The sequence below is a fragment of the Lepidochelys kempii genome, chromosome 3, assembly GCF_965140285.1.
Source record: "Lepidochelys kempii isolate rLepKem1 chromosome 3, rLepKem1.hap1, whole genome shotgun sequence".
Classification (NCBI taxonomy): domain Eukaryota; kingdom Metazoa; phylum Chordata; order Testudines; family Cheloniidae; genus Lepidochelys; species Lepidochelys kempii.
In genome coordinates, this window is record NC_136382.1 from 165128671 (window position 1) to 165146981 (window position 18311).

The following is an 18311-nucleotide window of genomic DNA, read 5'->3' on the forward strand; positions in this document are numbered from 1 at the left end:
GGCTGGGAGGCTGTCACGAAGAGGCAGCAGCAGCTTGTGGAGTGAGAGAGGTGCTGCAGACCCAGAGAGAGAGGTGAAGAGATGGCGTACAACTGCAGGAAGGGTGGTCAACCTGGTAAGCTATTCCCCAGAACGACCAAGAGGGAGGTGCCACCCTAGCGGTGAGTGGAACACCCTGTCACAGTACTTTTATTTACATTTTAAGGAACAGATTAAACATAAAAGCTGTATTTTGGCCTTGCAAACCACAGCTGTGCTAGTGGAAATTTGGAGGAGCACCATACCCAATGGCAGTGGCTGAGACATTTTGCTGTGGAGAGAAAGTTTCAAGGGAGACAGGCGCATACAAGAGACAGCAGCTACACCCTTTTAAGGCATCTACATGTGCCCACTCTTGACCAGCAGTCAGTCTAGAAGAGACGTGGAGAAGTCCACAACCTGTTTAGAGTGTCTGGTGCCACAGGTAATGCTATAACTTTTCCCTTGCACTCAGAAAGCCTTTTAGATGTCCTGTGAAGAGGGAGAATGAAGGAAGAAATGGATTCCATCTTCACTCTCCCAGCCTGCACACACATGGGAGAGCTTCCAGAGTAGTCCCTACTATGGTATTTCCTATAACGTCTGGAATTGGAAATTCATCTCTTCTGGCCCTCTCTCTCTCCCTCCCTTACTGCATAGCCATTTCCCTTGCTTGTGTTTCACCTAACCCACTTTACAATCTACTTACTTGTTCCAGCACACGCAGCAGTTTCATAGAATCATAGAATATCAGGGTTGGAAGGGACCTCAGAAGGTCATCTAGTCCAACCCCCTGCTCAAAGCAGGACCGATCCCCGACTAAATCATCCCAGCCAGAGCTTTGTCAAGCCTGACCTTAAAAACCTCAAAGGAAGGACATTCCACCACCTCCCTAGGTAATGCATTCCAGTGTTTCACCACCCTCGTAGTGAAAAAGTTTTTCCTAATATCCAACCTAAATCTCTCCCACTGCAACTTGAGACCATTACTCCTTGTTCTGTCATCTGCTACCACTGAGAACAGTCTAGAGCCATCCTCTTTGGAACCCCCTTTCAGGTAGTTGAAAGCAGCTATCAAATCCCCCCTCATTCTTCTCTTCTGAAGACTAAACATCCCCAGTTCCCTCAGCCTCTCCTCATAAGTCATGTGTTCCAGTCCCCTAATCATTTTTGTTGCCCTCCGCTGGACTCTTTCCAATTTTTCCACATCCTTCTTGTAGTGTGGGGCCCAAAACTGTACACAGTACTCCAGATGAGGCCTCACCAATGTCAAATAGAGGGGAACGATCACGTCCCTCGATCTGCTGGCAATGCCCCTACTTATACATCCCAAAATGCCATTGGCCTTCTTGGCAACAAAGGCACACTGTTGACTCATATCCAACTTCTCGTCTACTGTAACCCCTAGGTCCTTTTCTGGAGAACTGCTGCCTAGCCATTCGGTCCCTAGTCTGTAGCGGTGCATTGGATTCTTCCGTCCTAAGTGCAGGACTCTGCACTTGTCCTTGTTGAACCTCATCAGATTTCTTTTGGCCCAGTCCTCCAATTTGTCTAGGTCCCTCTGTATCCTATCCCTACCCTCCAGCGTATCTACCACTCCTCCCAGTTTAGTGTCATCTGCAAACTTGCTGAGAGTGCAATCCACACCATCCTCCAGATCATTTATGAAGATATTGAACAAAACCGGCCCCAGGACCGACCCCTGGGGCACTCCACTTGATACCAGCTGCCAACTAGACATGGAGCCATTGATCACTACCCGTTGAGCCTGACAATTTAGCCAGCTTTCTATCCACCTTATAGTCCATTCATCCAGCCCATACTTCTTTAACTTGCTGACAAGAATACTGTGGGAGACTGTGTCAAAAGCTTTGCTAAAGTCAAGGAACAACACGTCCACTGCTTTCCCCTCATCCACAGAGCCAGTTATCTCATCATAGAAGGCAATTAGATTAGTCAGGCATGACTTGCCCTTGGTGAATCCATGCTGACTGTTCCTGATCACTTTCCTCTCCTTTAAGTGCTTCAGAATTGATTTTTTGAGGACCTGCTCCATGATTTTTCCAGGGACTGAGGTGAGGCTGACTGGCCTGTAGTTCCCAGGATCCTCCTTCTTCCCTTTTTTAAAGATGGGCACTACATTAGCCTTTTTCCAGTCATCTGGGACCTCCCCCGATCGCCATGAGTTTTCAGAGATAATGGCCAATGGCTCTGCAATCACATCCGCCAACTCCTTTAGCACTCTCGGATGCAACACATCCGGCCCCATGGACTTGTGCTCGTCCAGCTTTTCTAAATAGTCCCAAACCACTTCTTTCTCCACAGAGGGCTGGTCACCTTCTCCCCATGCTGTGCTGCCCAGTGCAGTAGTCTGGGAGCTGACCTTATTCGTGAAGACAGAGGCAAAAAAAGCATTGAATACATTAGCTTTTTCCACATCCTCTGTCACTAGGTTGCCTCCCTCATTCAGTAAGGGGTCCACACTTCTCTTGACTTTCTTCTTTTTGCTAACATACCTGAAGAAACCCTTCTTGTTACTCTTAACATCTCTTGCTAGCTGCAACTCCGGGTGTGATTTGGCCTTCCTGATTTCACTCCTGCAAGCCTGAGCAATATTTTTATACTCATCCCTGGTCATTTGTCCAATTTTCCTTTGCAATCCTTTTCCTGTTCCCATTGGAATGCATTGTAATCTCTTCTAGCCTGCTATATGGAATGGAATGGAAGAACTTTCCCTCTCTCATTTATCTTCAATTATACTTCCTTTCAGGAAAATTTGGAAGTGCTGCAACAACCTCGTCCCATTCTCTTTTAATTTCCCTTCTCAACTAAGGGTGTCAGGTGGCTTTATTTTCTGCACTTTTGCTTATTTGTGACACCATGTAATAAGTGTGTCATATGCAGTAGCTGTGGTAAGAGATTGCTCTTTATTACACATTCGGGGGCAGGGTTACAAAAGCTTATACTCCTGTCACATTGTAGGGGGTCAGTATCCAGTCCAGTGCCTTATATTACAAAGTAACGTTGGCAGGATGATGTGGGAAAATTTCACTCCTTTTGCAAAGCTGTACCTGGAGGCCTGATCCTGCATCACTAAGTCAACGGGGGTGGGGTGGGCTGGGGTGGGGTGGGGTGTTTGCCCCGTCATGTTAATCCAGGTTCTTTCATGAGCATTAAATTCAGATCAGAACAACTTTTGGATGGGCCCCTCAAGCAAAAATTTGAAGTATGGTCTCCTTTCCACCATCATACTTCTTATCCCCCCTCCCTATCCCTGTATCCCTTATCTTCTATTATCATTGCCCCCCAGGCACAGGCCTCAATTCTCAGTTACACTTGGGCTTATTTTTACAGCCAGTGAAGCGTTAAGGGGCATTACTGTTACTAAGGCTTCAGGCCACCATCTCCATTTTGTCTCTGCCCCATCAACATGTCACTAAATGCACTTGCATGATATGGAGCCACGTACCCCATTATTCTGTCACATGCCACAATAACTTTGAGAGTTGCTAGTGCTCAGGGCATTTGAGATTAAGGCCACTTATTTAAGTGCCTAATGATAGACTTAAAAGCCTAACTTTAGGCACCCATTTTTGGAAACCTTGTTTATATGTATTTAATGACCTCTTTAGTTTAAATTTAATCTCATTGAAATAAAATGTATGTAGGCTCCTAAGTGCTTAAATCACTTTTGAAAATTAGGTGCCATGACAGAGACCCTTTGGCAAACTCATTAGGCCAAACATCTTTCTGGGTCTGTATCCATAAGGAGGATCATGTAAGATATCTATAGAAAGCTCATAACAAGGTATATAATCATTGTGAGATGTATGTACAGGTAATATTTAAGGACCAATGTAACTATACTGAAAGTATGCTTTATGGACTTTGAGTAAAAGTTGGTCACCAGGGGATAATATATTTCGGGGATGGCCCATTCAAGCAGGAGTGAGTTGTCACCCCAGCCTGGTTAGCCAGTGGTGGAATGCAAAGCTCGATTATCTAGTGTTGCTCCATCCCAGGACTTTAAAGGGAAAACCATCCGAGGGACCTGCAAACAGTTGAAAACCCTTTGGAGGGAAAAGGGAACATTACAACAGACAGGAGATCACCCTGTCTGTGAATAAAGACAAAAGACTGATTCAGTATTTGGGAGGGTGGAAGGAAGACCCTTTGGATCCTTTCACTGAGGAGACTTCTTGGGGAGTGGGGATGTTATGAAAAACTGGGCTTCTGGTTCCCATGAAGCCTGCCAGCTCTGCAACAGACTGAATGCTGGGCGGAAAACCTACTTTAATAGATAGGAAAGGTAACTATTAATGTGTAGAGCCAACTTTTGTGGGTTTATGATTTTTTTTTTGGTATTCTAATCGTTTGTTTCCACTACTCTCTCTTGTTTTTAGTTAACTTTCCTTTGTTAAGTAAACTTGCTTTTTATTTCTTGTAAGTGTCCACAAGTGCTGTGTGGTTTACAGGAGCAGTAATTTAAGGTGAAACTGGTAAATTAGAGGTACACTGCACCCTTGAGGGCAGGGGATTTGGGATTTCTCTGAGTAACCAGTGTCAGGGGCTAGATATCACAGGGGAATGCTTCAAAGGGATGTGGGGACTGTGGTGCACCTATTGTTAACCTTTGCAAGGCAAAGACAGGGCTGGCATGGCCCGGAGAAGAGTGCTTGAGTGACTGAAATGCTGGAGGTGTTAGGGAACTAATAGCCAGCTAGGCGCAGGCAAGACCCCCTCACACTGGAGGCAGGGGATAACAAAGTGACTCACAGTCCTGGGTGCCCCAAGAACTGTCCCAGGCACTTTGGACAATTTTATCGTAAATGATATAAAAGATCTTTTCCGTCTTTAATTTTTATGATTCCAATGACTGTTTTGTCATAGTTTAAAACAATTAATGCTTGTATATTTTTATTAACGGAGCTAAAAAGAATAAACAGAAGAATAGCACCATGTATAGTTTTGCCATTCAGTAAGCATTTGTAAAATGTTCTAATATAATATATTGAAAGATTCCACACGCACCTTTCACAAATTGCGGCTCATAATTTCAGGGTGAAATATATCCAAGCAGCAAGAAAAATATTTCAGAAATTTACTTCTTTGAGAACTCTTGATGGCTATTAATTCCCTTTAAAAGACAGTTAAGTATACAATGCTAAGAACAGTATATGGGGGATTTCTTTACTGTATTGCTGTCTTGAGCATTAAAAGGATCAAGGGTAAATGTATTTCAGTTCTGTTGTATAGCAGACTTTAGAACTTTACCTTGCTGTATGTTCCTTAGAGATTGTTCAGGATACATTTTGGAGCACTTCTTCTGAACTACATACATTATTTAAAAGCACCATGAAAATCTAGCTAATGGATAAGACACAGGAATTATTTCAAAATATATATGTATATAAATATAATTTTTTTGTCATAAACCACTGTGACTTTTCTTTCTTTCTCAGACATATTCAGGATATCTGAGTAGTTTGATAAATAGCACCAATTGAACACATTGGAACTAAAAGATGCATTATGATGTACATTATTCACCTCATATTATTCACCTCATATTTCCATCCATGACATTCATGAATGGCAGAATCCCCCAAAATTCTGTGATGTCATGGAAAAACCATCTTACAAAGGCAGCTTATTTATGTATCCTCACTGTTTAGTTGTATCAGGTCCTAGGTGACCGAAGAGAACTTGTGAAGGAGTGATGTACAGGATGGAATAAAGAGGAAAAAGAAATGATGCAGAAATTAACCGATGCACAACCAAGACCAACTAAGGGAGAACATGTATCAAAACCATTTATATTGCATAATATTTGAAGCATTATTGAACATTGTGGGTTTTTAATTACACAAGGATCAAGCATTTTGATCTGACGAATCAGCTGTTGAGGGAGTAGACGATATATGATGGGAGGTTGATCTCTGCCAAAAGATGTTAGAAGCCGAGGTGATAACAGAAATTACTGGATAGCTCTAATATGAATTCTGGTCTAAAATGCATGTACATAACAAGATTATTTTGAAAACTGGTATTCTCCAGTGGGCGGGGTATACTTAGGGAGAGGGACAAGAACATCCATTGAGATGAATGGGTCAGTTCACACCTCTGAGCTATTGTGTCAGGCTATATTCATTTCCCTGGCATGTTCCTGATTCATCTGAGAAGATCTTCATGGAATCATAGAATATTAGGGTTGGAAGGGACCTCAGGAGGTCATCTAGTCCAACCTCCCTGCTTAAAGCAGGACCAGTGCCCAATTTTTGCCCCAGATCCCTAAATGGCCCCCTCAGGGATTGAACTTGCAACCCTGGGTTTAGCAGGCCAATGCTCAAACCACTGAGCTATCGCTCCCCCCATTCTTATTGAAAGAATGAGCCATTTCACACCTCTGCAATCCTCCTTTGCTGGAGAAGGTTGTGCAGAGACCCTTCCCCCTACACTAACTCCTGAAGTGCAGTCTGGAACACGTCCTCCCTTAATTCCCCCTTGCTGCCTTCAGCTGGTAGATATACACCTCACAGCCTATCAGTTACCACTTGCCTTCCTCCCTGTAGTCCTACTGGAGGCATGGAGAGGCCAGAAGAAGGGCAGAGCTCCTAACTGAGTGTCAGTTAGAGCTCCTAACTGAGTGTCAGTTAGGTTCCAAGGAACCTTTTGTGCCCCCTAATCACACCCCCTCACTACTAACATTCCTCAAAAATAAAGGAAATTCACTTCTGAGAAATTTTAACTCTGAGTTAAAGTTGCCCAGTAGTGCTTCTGCTGGTCATCAAACAGACCTATACTTAAACCTCTGAAAACCAGGGAATAGAGTTAAGGGAAAACAAACTTGAATCTCTGAAAGCCAGGAAATTTTGGGTACACACCAGCCCTGTAATGCATTGTTAACTCTACTTTCTTTTAGCAGAGCCCCAATATACGAGTAACACATTACCCATGCAGATGCTACAGAACACTCAGGTAGCAGAGCACATTAAACACGGTACAACAAAATCCAACACCGTTTTGCTGACAAAATTTGAGTTTAGATCAGGAATAGTGAATAGGAACTACCTACATCTGGCTTACATTCAAACACCAAGCATGCTCCACACAAACCACCCTAGGCTTCCAAAATATTATCATCCATTCACTGTTGTTCTGTGGATTCCTTCTGAGATATTGCCTTCACTTACTACTCACTTAGTCAAGGAGACCAGAGTCATACATACCATTAGACTGCTGACCATCCCCAATGGCAAAAAGAAACCTGGTGCTCACATTCTTAGTTTTTTCTCATGCTTACCCTTACTGAACTGTTTCCAGAGGCTCTTCCCAGCTCCAGGGGGGCTGAGTTAAGGTTGTTTTGCAGGGCTGGTATGTACCTTAACTCTGTAGTTACTGGTTTTCAGAGGCTTAAGTATAGATGCATTTGATGTTCTGGAAGGATAAGAGGCACTGCTTGTCAGGATCATGACCAGGACGTGGGTGTTCAGGCATAATGGTTAGAGCCATGGGGGTGGTCAGGCTTGGGGTTTAAAGCAGAGTATTGAGCTAGAGTCAAGAATCAGGGCCACAGGACACTTGGGATTGTAACTGAGATTAGAGCCAAAGGCAGAGCCAGGGATCAGAAACTGAATGCCAGAGGCAACGGGCTAGCAAGAGATGTGGTCAGGAAGTGGAGCCAGGGGTATCATGGATGGGTGAGGGCAGGAGCAGGGTGGGCAGGTAGGCACAGGCTGGATGGAAGTAAGAGCAGGTGCAGGAAACAGGATTAAGCACAGCTGTGACATGGAACAGGTTGAGCAGCCAGTGAGCTCTGGGTACCGCTGGATCAAGCAGTAGTTTAGTTCCACCAGTCAGGAAGTGCAGTCCATCCAGCAGCCCCTGTCGGGGTCAGCTGTGCTCGATGTGTTGCTAGGAGACTGACACTGCTGAAGCTGACTCCTGACACTGCTGGTCAATCTTAACTCTGTGTTAACACAATTTTTGGGTAACAAATTATACATTCAAGACAAATAGGGGCTAAAACAGATCTTCCAATTGCTTTTTGAGGTAGTGGGGAGCAGAAAAGTATATTGTCATCTGACCTTTTCTTGGTAAGACTCCATCAGAACACTTAAAGATGTTTTAGAAATATATGAAAATTTGCAATAGTGCCTTCTCAATCAAACTGGAGGCTTGTCTCATCTACAAACACGTCTTCCCTCTTCACCTATTTCAAAACCTTGAAAATCAGGGTGGGAGAAAGTACGTCAGTGGGTGACTATAGAAACCTTCTGGAGGCACATACCCATACTTCTGACCCCATAATACCAAACCTGATGAAGCTTCCTCTACTGTTAAATATGTTCATTCAAAATCCCAGTTTCCATTACCTCTTGTTTAGCTACTGAGAGCGATGATTACCGTTTTAACTGGTTTCCTGGCTTTAATCTCCTGTATTGATTACAAGGTGTTGGATAACTTTGAAAGGTAGTGAGTGCTACAGTAGGAGGAAGAGATCTTTATAATCTGGGCTCTAGTGGATTGTATTGACTGGTCTAGAGAGAACTTAAATTACACCTAATGTTCAACCAATATTCTCTTTCTTGGAGAGCCTGTGTTTACTGTTTTGGGCTCTCTCTCTCCTTGCTAAAAGTGAGTTTTTGAGTGTACATTTTCTGGCATTGAATGTTGAGAGTACTGCATCACCACTTGGCACTCAGTACTACCTGGCACGTCAATTAAACTTAAATCGTGTCTGTGGTACTGGTGCTCCTTCCCATTCCTGGCACTCACTACCGTGTACATTTCACTAGTCTGCATGGGACTCCTCTGTAATTGATACAGCCTGATGAGGTTTTGCTGTACATTTATTTCATGCAGTATCCTTGGTTTCTAATCATGTTGTTGCTTTTTTTCCCCTGTAAAATTTGGTAAGCCACAATAGGTGTCTCTGTCATCAATACAAAGAGGTTCTACTGTATAGTATAACATACGATTTTCTTTTGGAATGTGCTTGGATATAACCTTCAGGCACAGTTTTTGCATCCAATATTTACTATCAGGCCTAGAGATGCTGTATTTTCTCTCACTCAGGTTAATGATCCTTAGATCTACACTGTACAGATTGGAGGATCTAAATAAATAGAAAGTATACTTTATATGGAATATTTTTGTAGCTTTGACCCAGCCACCTCAATCCTCATCCTTTGTTCTAGTTTGGCGTTGGATTTGGGGTGAAAAAACAGAAAGACCTTGGTCAAAGAAGTTTTGAATTCCATGGGAGATAATTTCAGTATAGAGCATTACAAAAGGAATGTTAATGTCTTAGAATATTTTGTTTCTCCAGTTTGAGCCAAATCCTGCTTTCTTCACTCACATGAGTGTTCACATAGAAGTAAATACAACTACATGTGTGGGTGAAGCAAATAGCTTTGGCCCTATGCAGTTAATTAATCCTTCTTAAATGACCAGGCAATGGTGTATCAATTCTACAATGCTGGCAAATTATGGAAACAGTCTGATTCTTCTCTTATCTTGTAAATCTGGAGTAACTCTATTGTAACCAACTGTTAACAAGGGGGCAGTTAGTTCCATAGTATCCAGAAACTGTCCCATCCTGCTCACATGGGGTATTTAGCTTTATTTTGGGTCAAGTCCTGTAATCTTTATTCCATTCCCATTTAGCCAGTACTCCTATTGTAGTAAATAGAAATGCTGTCTGAACAAAAACAGGGTTTCACCTTTAGAAATTATACACTATTTTGTAATAGCTGCGGATCAGATAGTACTATCTGTTTTTAAGCAGAAATTTCCATTTGTGGAATAGGGTCTTGTATTTGTAGCTGGTCCCTGTGCACAGACTAAGCCTGTCTCCCCTGGACTGGAGCAGACAAGTCCAATCCAGCCAATTAAAGAGGGCTGGGCTACACCTGGGCCTACAAAGACCTGTTAGTGGGCAGTTTGGGGATGGACTGCCACAGGTGGTGCCATGGGGAGGGAAAGCCACAACGGAGTTCTGGCACAGTCAAGGAACTATGGTGTGATTGGAATAACAGAGACTTGGTGGGGTAACTCATGTGTCTGGAGCACTGACATGGATGGGTATAAACTGTTCAGGAGGGACAGACGGGGAAGAAAAGATGGAGGAGTTGCACTGTATGTAAGAGAGCAGTATGATTGCTCAGAGCTCCAGTATGAAACTGGAGAAAGGCCTGTTTGTGAGTCTTTGGGTTAAGTTTAGAGGTGAGAGCAACAAGGTGATGTCACGGTGGGCGTCTGCTATAGATCACCAGACCAGGAGGAGGAGGTAGATGAGGCTTTCTTCGGACAACTAACAGAAGTTTCCAGATCACAGGCCCTCGTTCTTATGGGGGACTTCAATCACCCTGACACCTGCTGGGAGAGCAATACAGCAGTGCACAAACAATCCAGGAAATTTTTGGAGAGTGTTGGGGACAACTTCCTGGTGTAAGTGCTGGAGAAGCCAACTAGGGGCCATGCTCCTCTTGACCTGCTGCTCACAAACAGGGGAGAAGTGGTAGGGGAAGTAGAAGTGGGTGACAGCCTGGGCAGCAGTGACCATGAGATGGTTGAGTTCAGGATCCTGACAGAGGAAGAAAGGAGAGCGGCGGAATATGGGCCCTGGACTTCAGAAAAGCAGACTTTGACTCCCTCAGGGAACTGATGGGCAGGATCACTCAAGGTGGCTAATATGAGGGGAAAAGGAGTCCATGAGAGCTGGCTGTATTTTGGCTGCTGGCTGTATTGAGGGCGCAGGAACAAATCATCCCAGTGTGCAGAAAGAATAGCAGATATGGCAGGTGACCACATGGCTTAACAGAGAAATCTTCTGTGAGCTTAAACACAAAAAGGAAGCTTACAAGAAGTGGAAACTTGGACAGATGACTAGGGAAGAGTATAAAAATATTGTTCGAGCACGCAGGGGTGTAATCAGGAAGGCCAAAACACAATTCGAGTTGCAGCTAGCAAGGGATGTGAAGAGTAACAAGAAGGGTTTCTACAGGTATGTTAGCAACAAGAAGGTGGTCAGGGAAAGTGTGGGACCCTTACTGAATGGGGGAGGCAACCTAGTGACAGAGGATGTGGAAAAACGGTGATCAGGAATAGTCAACATAGATTCACCAAGGGCTAGTCATGTCTGACCAACCTGATTGCCTTCTATGATGAGATAACTTTCTCTGTGGATATGGGGAAAGCGGTGGACGTGATGTATCTGGACTTTAGCAAAGCTTTTGATACCGTCTCCCACAGTATTCTTGCCAGGAAGTTAAAAAAGTATGAATTGGATGAGTGGACTATAAGGTGGATAGAAAGCTGGCTAGATAGTTGGGCTCAATGGGTAGTGATCCACGGCTCAGTGTCTAGTTGGCAGCTGGTATCAAGCAAAGTGCCCTAGGGGTCTTTCTTGGAGCCAGTTTTGTTCAACATCTTCATTAATGTTCTAGATGATGTGATTGTACCCTCAGCAAGTTCGTGGATGACACTAAACTGTGGGGAGAGGTAGATATGCTGGAGGGTAGGGATAGGGTCCAGAGTTACCTAGACAAATTGGAGGATTGGGCCAAAAGAAATCTCATGATGTTCAACAAGGACAAATGCAGAGTTCTGCACTTAGGACAGAAGAATCCCATGCACTGCTACAGGCTGGGGACCGGCTGGCTAAGCTGCCGTTCTACAGAAAAGAACCTGGGGATTACAGTGGACGAGAAGCTGGATAGGAGTCAACAGTGTGCCCTTGTTGCCAAGAAGGCTAACAGCATATTGGGCTGCATTAGTAGGAACATTGCCAGCAGATCGAGGGAAGCGATTATTCCCCTCTATTCGGCACCAGTAAGGCCACATCTGGAGTATTGTGTCCACTTTTGGGTCCCCCACTACAGAAAGGATGTGGATAAATTGGAGAGAGTCCAGTGGAGGGCAACAAAAATTATTAGGGGGCTAGGGCACAGGAATTATGAGTAGACACTGAGGGAATTGGGCTTATTTAGTCCTCAGAAGAGAAGAGTGAGGGGGGATTTGATAGCAGCCTTCAACTAGTTGAAGTGGGGTTCCAAAGAGGATGGAGCTAGGCTGTTCTCAGTGGTGGCAGATGACAGAACAAGGAGTAATGGTCTCAAGTTACAGTGTGGGAGGTCTAGGTTGGATATTAGGAAAAACTATTTCACTAGGAAGGTGGTGAAGCACTGGAATGGGTTACCTAGGGAGGTGGTGGAATCTCCATCCTTAGAAGTTTTTAAGGCCCAGCTTGACAAAGGCCTGGCTGGGATGATTTAGTTGGGGTTAGTCCTGCTTTGAGCAGGGGATGGGCTGGCTAGATGACCTCCTGTGGTCTTTTCCAACCCTAATCTTCTATGATTCTATGAACAGAGTGAAGCTGGCTGCTATGGTAGGTCCACGGAGGAAGGGGCAGGGGCTCAGGGAAGTAGCCATGGGCTGGTGCGCCACGAAGGGAGCAGAGCTGACAGAAATTGGAAAGTTGCCAGGGGCAGGAGTGCCAGAGACCCCTGGGAGGAGTGTCCCTGAAGCCTGAGGCTAAGGAATGAGTTAAGACTGTGTTTGTTTGCTAACCTCCTTGCAAAGAGTAGGCATGGCAGAGGATGCTTTGGAGCTGAGGAAAAGCGTGGCCTGGTGACAGTTCTCTTTTATGGTTTTCAAGACTTAGATTATGACTACATCTGTGTTTAACTCTTAATTTTTGCACCCTACAAGAAGTTCTTTGATTTAATTTAATTTAATTCTTATATTTATGCTTGTTTAATATTTCTTATTTTTTCTTCTCAGCAAGTAAAATAATACATGTATTTCACAGATCTATTTTTTCCTTTTCCATTTAAAGTTTTCTCTCTCTTCTCCCATACCCTCTGCCGTTGTTGCTAATGAGTGTATCATCTAAAAATAGATACGTTTATCATTCAATAATATTTTGTATCTTTCCAGATTGGAGGCCAATGTAATTGTAAGAGACATGTGTCTGGCAGACAGTGCAATCAGTGCCAGGAAGGATTCTACAATCTACAACAGTCAGACCCTGATGGCTGCAGTCCCTGTAACTGTAATACCTCTGGGACAGTCAATGGAGATATTACCTGTCACCAAAATTCAGGCCAGTGCCACTGCAAAGCAAATGTTATTGGTATGTGTAATGTAAGAGTTTTCAGCCACATTTCTTATCTGCTAGAAATAAAACATTTGATTTCTAAGCTGAAAAATACAGTAAATTTCTTTTGCTGAAGGCAGGTTAAAAAAAACTGAATGAAATTAACTGCCTAAAAATTATTAATTTAATAATTCTATCAAACTACAGTTTGAAGCTTAGTTTAATCAACCCTTTAGAAGTCTCTTTATTCCATAGCTGCATTGGCTCACATAGCTCCATACTAATAACTCACAGAAATAATATTAATTTGCTTACCGCATGAATGTTTCTTTTAGGAAATTAGCACTTTTTCAAAATGTTTTATACTTAATGAGTTCTAAGCAAATCGTTTCCATGCTAGCTTTCTTAATAGACCAAAATAAATGGATTTTCCCCCCTCAAAATATTCTGTGCTACAGGGTCCTTTGTGATAAATCTTTCCATTTTTTTCCATTGTATTTCTTTGAACTGTTCCTATGAAATGCAAAATAAGTCAACATTATTCCACAGATCATGAACATTGCTAGGTTTAGTTATCAAGGGCCACATAATTTTAATTTTGTAATTCAGTGCCAAGCTGATTATAATAAACTGCTACCTTCTGTGTTATTTATCATTTTTTTTACAAGACGTGCTTTTTTGTTTGTTACTCCCACAGGTATTTTTCAGAAATTAGATTTGATTATAGCAATTTATTACTTCCATCATATTTGAGGGGAGCCACAGCCACATAAGGACAAAATTTATCAAGTGCCCAAAATACACAGTGTACATAATACACTTTGAAATATTGATGTATGGGAATATTATGCAAGGAGAATTTCCTGATAAAGTGAGCCCTGCATGGTAACTGTACGTGTTTCAGGCCATACATACGGCTCAAAAAAACCCTATCCCAATTTATCATTCAAACTATTGGTAATCTCTATTTTCTGAACTAACCGTGATCATATGTTGATACTAAAAATACCTTTCAGTGTTCAGATCTTGGGTAATTCATATTCACTAAATTGTGAACAACTGCTTCTTCCAGACTTCTAAATCTCTGTTAGTGTCCACTCATATCTTTGTAAGAGAGAAATATGATAGCTGTGTGGTTAAAGTGAATGCCCAAAAAGGTTGAATTGTTGTGATTTTTTACAAGCTATTATTCTTTGTTCTTGTGGCTGGAATTTCCAAAATAAGCCAATAAATAAATACATGAACGTGCTCCTCCTAAAAGGATCTCATCCTGGGTAATTCTGAGCTTCCTGTCTGTGGAGCGCTGAGTACCTTTAATCATCACTGTAGACCATAGGAATTAAAGTGTGGGCAACATCTCTCAGGAGGTGCTCAGCCCCTTGCAGGATCAAACACAACCTGATTTTTTCAGTGCAAACAGTTAATGCATCTTACATTGAATTTCCTACATTAAATAAAATAGGAGTTTTCTAACAATTCTATATTATATTTTTTTCATATGCATTTGGGACCTGATTTTGGATTCTTTGGATATTCCCAAAATTGCTTTGATGTCAGTGAGAAATTGGGTGTGCAAGGATTGCAGGATCAGACCCTTGCTTACTTAAATTGTTTCAAACCTTTTACACTATCTATGAAAGTAACTTGGATGATTTTTCTCTTCACTCAAAAAAGAATCTATGGGGGGTGGAGGAGAGGAAGATACATAAAGCCCAATCCTGTAAACATGAATGTACATGCTTATCTTTAAGTACATTTGTCTCGTTGACTTCAGTGAGATTATTTGTGCTTAAAGTTAAGCACATCAATAGGATTGTTTACACAACTAACTGTAAATATTCTGATTTCCCTTGTTACCATGTGTAAATAAGTCTTATTTACCAGTCCTGTGCAGTGAACTTTTACAAAGAAAAGCTACCTATTTAAAATATATGTTTGAATTATTTTTTTAAACTGGGTTTACAAGTAACCTCAGTCTGTTGTCATTTTGTCTGAAGAAATGTGATAACAGAAAATGTAACTGTGTACTGCAATGTTATGGAATGTGAACTGTTAGAGTTAACACAACTGCTAAATCTTACTAATGATTCTATCACCAGTAAAATACATTAGCACCAATAATTTTATTAAAGTAGGTCATTCATCTAGAATAAAAAGGTAGAAGAATGTGAATTAAATGCCAAGCGTGCTAACTCCCCTGTACTTGTTAACATTGAATGTGATGCCCTGTAGGCCTTCCTCAGTATCGTTAGGAATAGATTACCTGTCAGGAATATGTATGGCATATTCAAATAAGCACTGCGCATATTTTTAAAACTGATATGATATGAATCCGTGTAGACCAATTTTAATAGTTCAAAATGAGTCATAATTCTTGTTAACAATACAGTTATTTTTAAAATTTGCAGCAATAGTGGGCCTTTTTTATTTTCCTTATTGAAATTAAATGATATGCCTTAGGTGAGCCATTCATCACTGTTAAAGGAACTTGCCTTCTGTTGGAGTTCTTGAGTTTTTATTCATCTATATAATGCATTTTCTACCATTTCAAGAGATGCTTTTCTACATATGAGTTTCTAAATGTATTATATTTATGCATTTTTTAAAGGGATGGAAATATTTTGTTAGGACCTAAGTTGTTTTTTCTTTTACTGGATGCCACAATTAAACCATGGTATCATATTAAAAGATTTTCCCACTGAAAAGTAACACACATACACACTTCAGAGTGGTAGCCGCGTAAGCCTGTATCAGCAAAAACAACGAGGAGTCCTTGTGGTACCTTAGGGACTAACACATTTATTTGGGCATAAGCTTTTGTGGGTTAAAACCATGCATCTGATGAAGTGGGTTTTAGCCTACGAAAGCTTATGCCCAAATTAATTTGTTAGTCTCTAAGGTGCCACAAGGACTCCTAGTTGTTTGTACACATACACATGTGAGATAGCATTTCTCAAATAATAATTTACTTTGTTTTCTTGTGAGGTAAATGTTATAAACTAAAATTCAGCTGCAACCCCCAAGGCAGGGATAAAGCAATGAATTTGAAAACAAAACTAACAGAACTACAGGATGAAGTATGAAAAAAACAATTTAATTTCTAATGTATTGTAAATGTTAACTGAATCATATATTTAGACAAAAGCATTATTTCATCTTGAATTATGGAAAACATTTTTGTATCCCATAAAGACTCCCAATAAACTCTGGTAAATACGTGTAATCAATATTAAAATTGAATTATGATGAGTAAAACTCATAGAAATTAGTCTAATTTGCAGTGTTTATGTATATGTCATCAAAATGAGTCGACAGCCCTCAGCACATGTTCTGCCCATCCGTTTTGTATCATCTCTTGTAGTTAAGAAGATAGGCCTTGTAACAAGTCATCACCTACATCACATTTAGTTTTTGCCAGAGATTTTAAAATGTGCTTGAGATGAAAATAAATCTATCTAAAAAACTGTATATGAAAACCAACAAAAACCATGTTATTTCTGAAATATAAACATACAAAAAATAGCTGTTAATGTTTCTGTAGTTTTGTGCAGCCACCTCAATGCTGCTGCTATTAAAAATTGTGGTGGGAAAGAACTTGAAAAAAAAACCCTAAAATATATAGTTTGTATTGAATTTCTGTTGACTTTCTCCTTTTATTAATAACTTTTTCTCTCTTCAGGCCTCAAGTGTGATCGTTGTAATTTTGGATTTAAAGTCAGCAGAAATTTTAATGAACATGGATGTGGGCCTTGTCTGTGCAATATCTATGGCTCACTGAACCAGTTCTGCAATCCTCTTACTGGGCAGTGCAATTGTAAAGACGAAACCAAAGGGCTTCAGTGTGACACCTGCATGGACAACTTCTTTGGGCTGGATGCTACTGGCTGTAAGACTTGTGACTGTAATATCGCAGGATCACTTTCTGGAATGGTTTGTAATGCTACGACAGGGCAATGTGTATGTAAACCTAATACTGGAGGAAGACAGTGCAGTGAATGCTTAGATGGGTATTACAAAGTACAACAAAATAATTCCTTAGCCTGTCTGCCATGTAATTGTGATAATGCAGGTACAGTAAATGGCTCTCTTTTGTGTGACAAATCAACAGGACAGTGTCCTTGCAAAGCTGGTGTAACTGGGCTTCAATGCAATCAGTGTGTGCCTCATATGTACAATCTTACCATTAGCAACCTTCTCGGCTGCCAGATTTGTGACTGTGACTCACTGGGGACATTAGCAGGAACAGTTTGTGACCAGATTAGTGGACAATGTGTATGCCTGCCTAATCGTCAAGGAAGAAGGTGTAATCAGTGTGAATCAGGTAAGGAAATTGGAAGAAAATTTCTTGTTACATTCTGCAGTATTCCAAAATCAGAACTGTCTTTTCCTTTATTACACTGATCCTTTTTTGATAGGGCTTTAGCCCTGATTCACCTCTAATTTATACAGACTTGTTTTCCATACTTGTATATCTCCATAGACATAAATGAAGTTACTTCTGATTTGACTGGTGATTTCTTATAGGAATTGCAGTAATTGGGGGTCTTGAGAAGGGAATTGAAAGATAGTTTCCTCAAAGATCAATTCAGGAAGGGTCTTCCATGCATGAGCGGTTAGTATGGAGGAAGTTGTGGAGAGATTTGTAGGAACAGCTTAGAGGGCTGGCAAAAACAAATTGTCCTATAAGTGCATCTGGTTGCACCATCATGTTGGGGATATGCAGGTTCTCACAAGGGCTAAGCAAGGATTGGCCTTATAAGCAGCTGAAAATGCAATTGGTACATCACAGTGCATTGAAACAATTAAAGAATTTCATTCTGCATTACTGTAAATGGAGTTTATATCTGAGTTCATGATAGTGGGTAGCATTATAATTATCTTTTTATTAATTTTTAGAAAACAGGTGAATATAATGAAACCCCATGTATTATTAACCTAATCTGTTAAAGAGAGAGATTTAGTTCAAGTTATATTTATATGCAGTTTGTTAAAGTAGCAGTGCACATTAGAAGGTACATTGGAGCTCCAATTGTTTTAATATGCCATTCAATAACTTGAACATAGGTTAAAAATGCAGCTTACCCTCCATTAGTATTTTTTTACATTAATTTAAATTATTTTAGGTACGTATACTAATAAATATAGCACTATTGTGTTTTTTTCCATTCCTTCCCCAGTTCTATCTGACCTGC

The 18311-nt window shown here is 41.2% G+C and overlaps 1 protein-coding gene across 1 annotated transcript in view; it reads left to right on the forward strand.

Annotated features, from left to right (window-relative positions):
* The window catches only part of USH2A (usherin), a 572584-nt gene that overhangs the window by 84244 nt on the left and 470029 nt on the right, over positions 1-18311 (forward strand). The window contains exons 11-12 of the mRNA XM_073338913.2: positions 12960-13155; positions 16799-17440. Of these exons, the coding sequence (XP_073195014.2) occupies positions 12960-13155; positions 16799-17440 (838 nt within the window). The remainder of the gene's footprint in view (positions 1-12959; positions 13156-16798; positions 17441-18311) is intronic.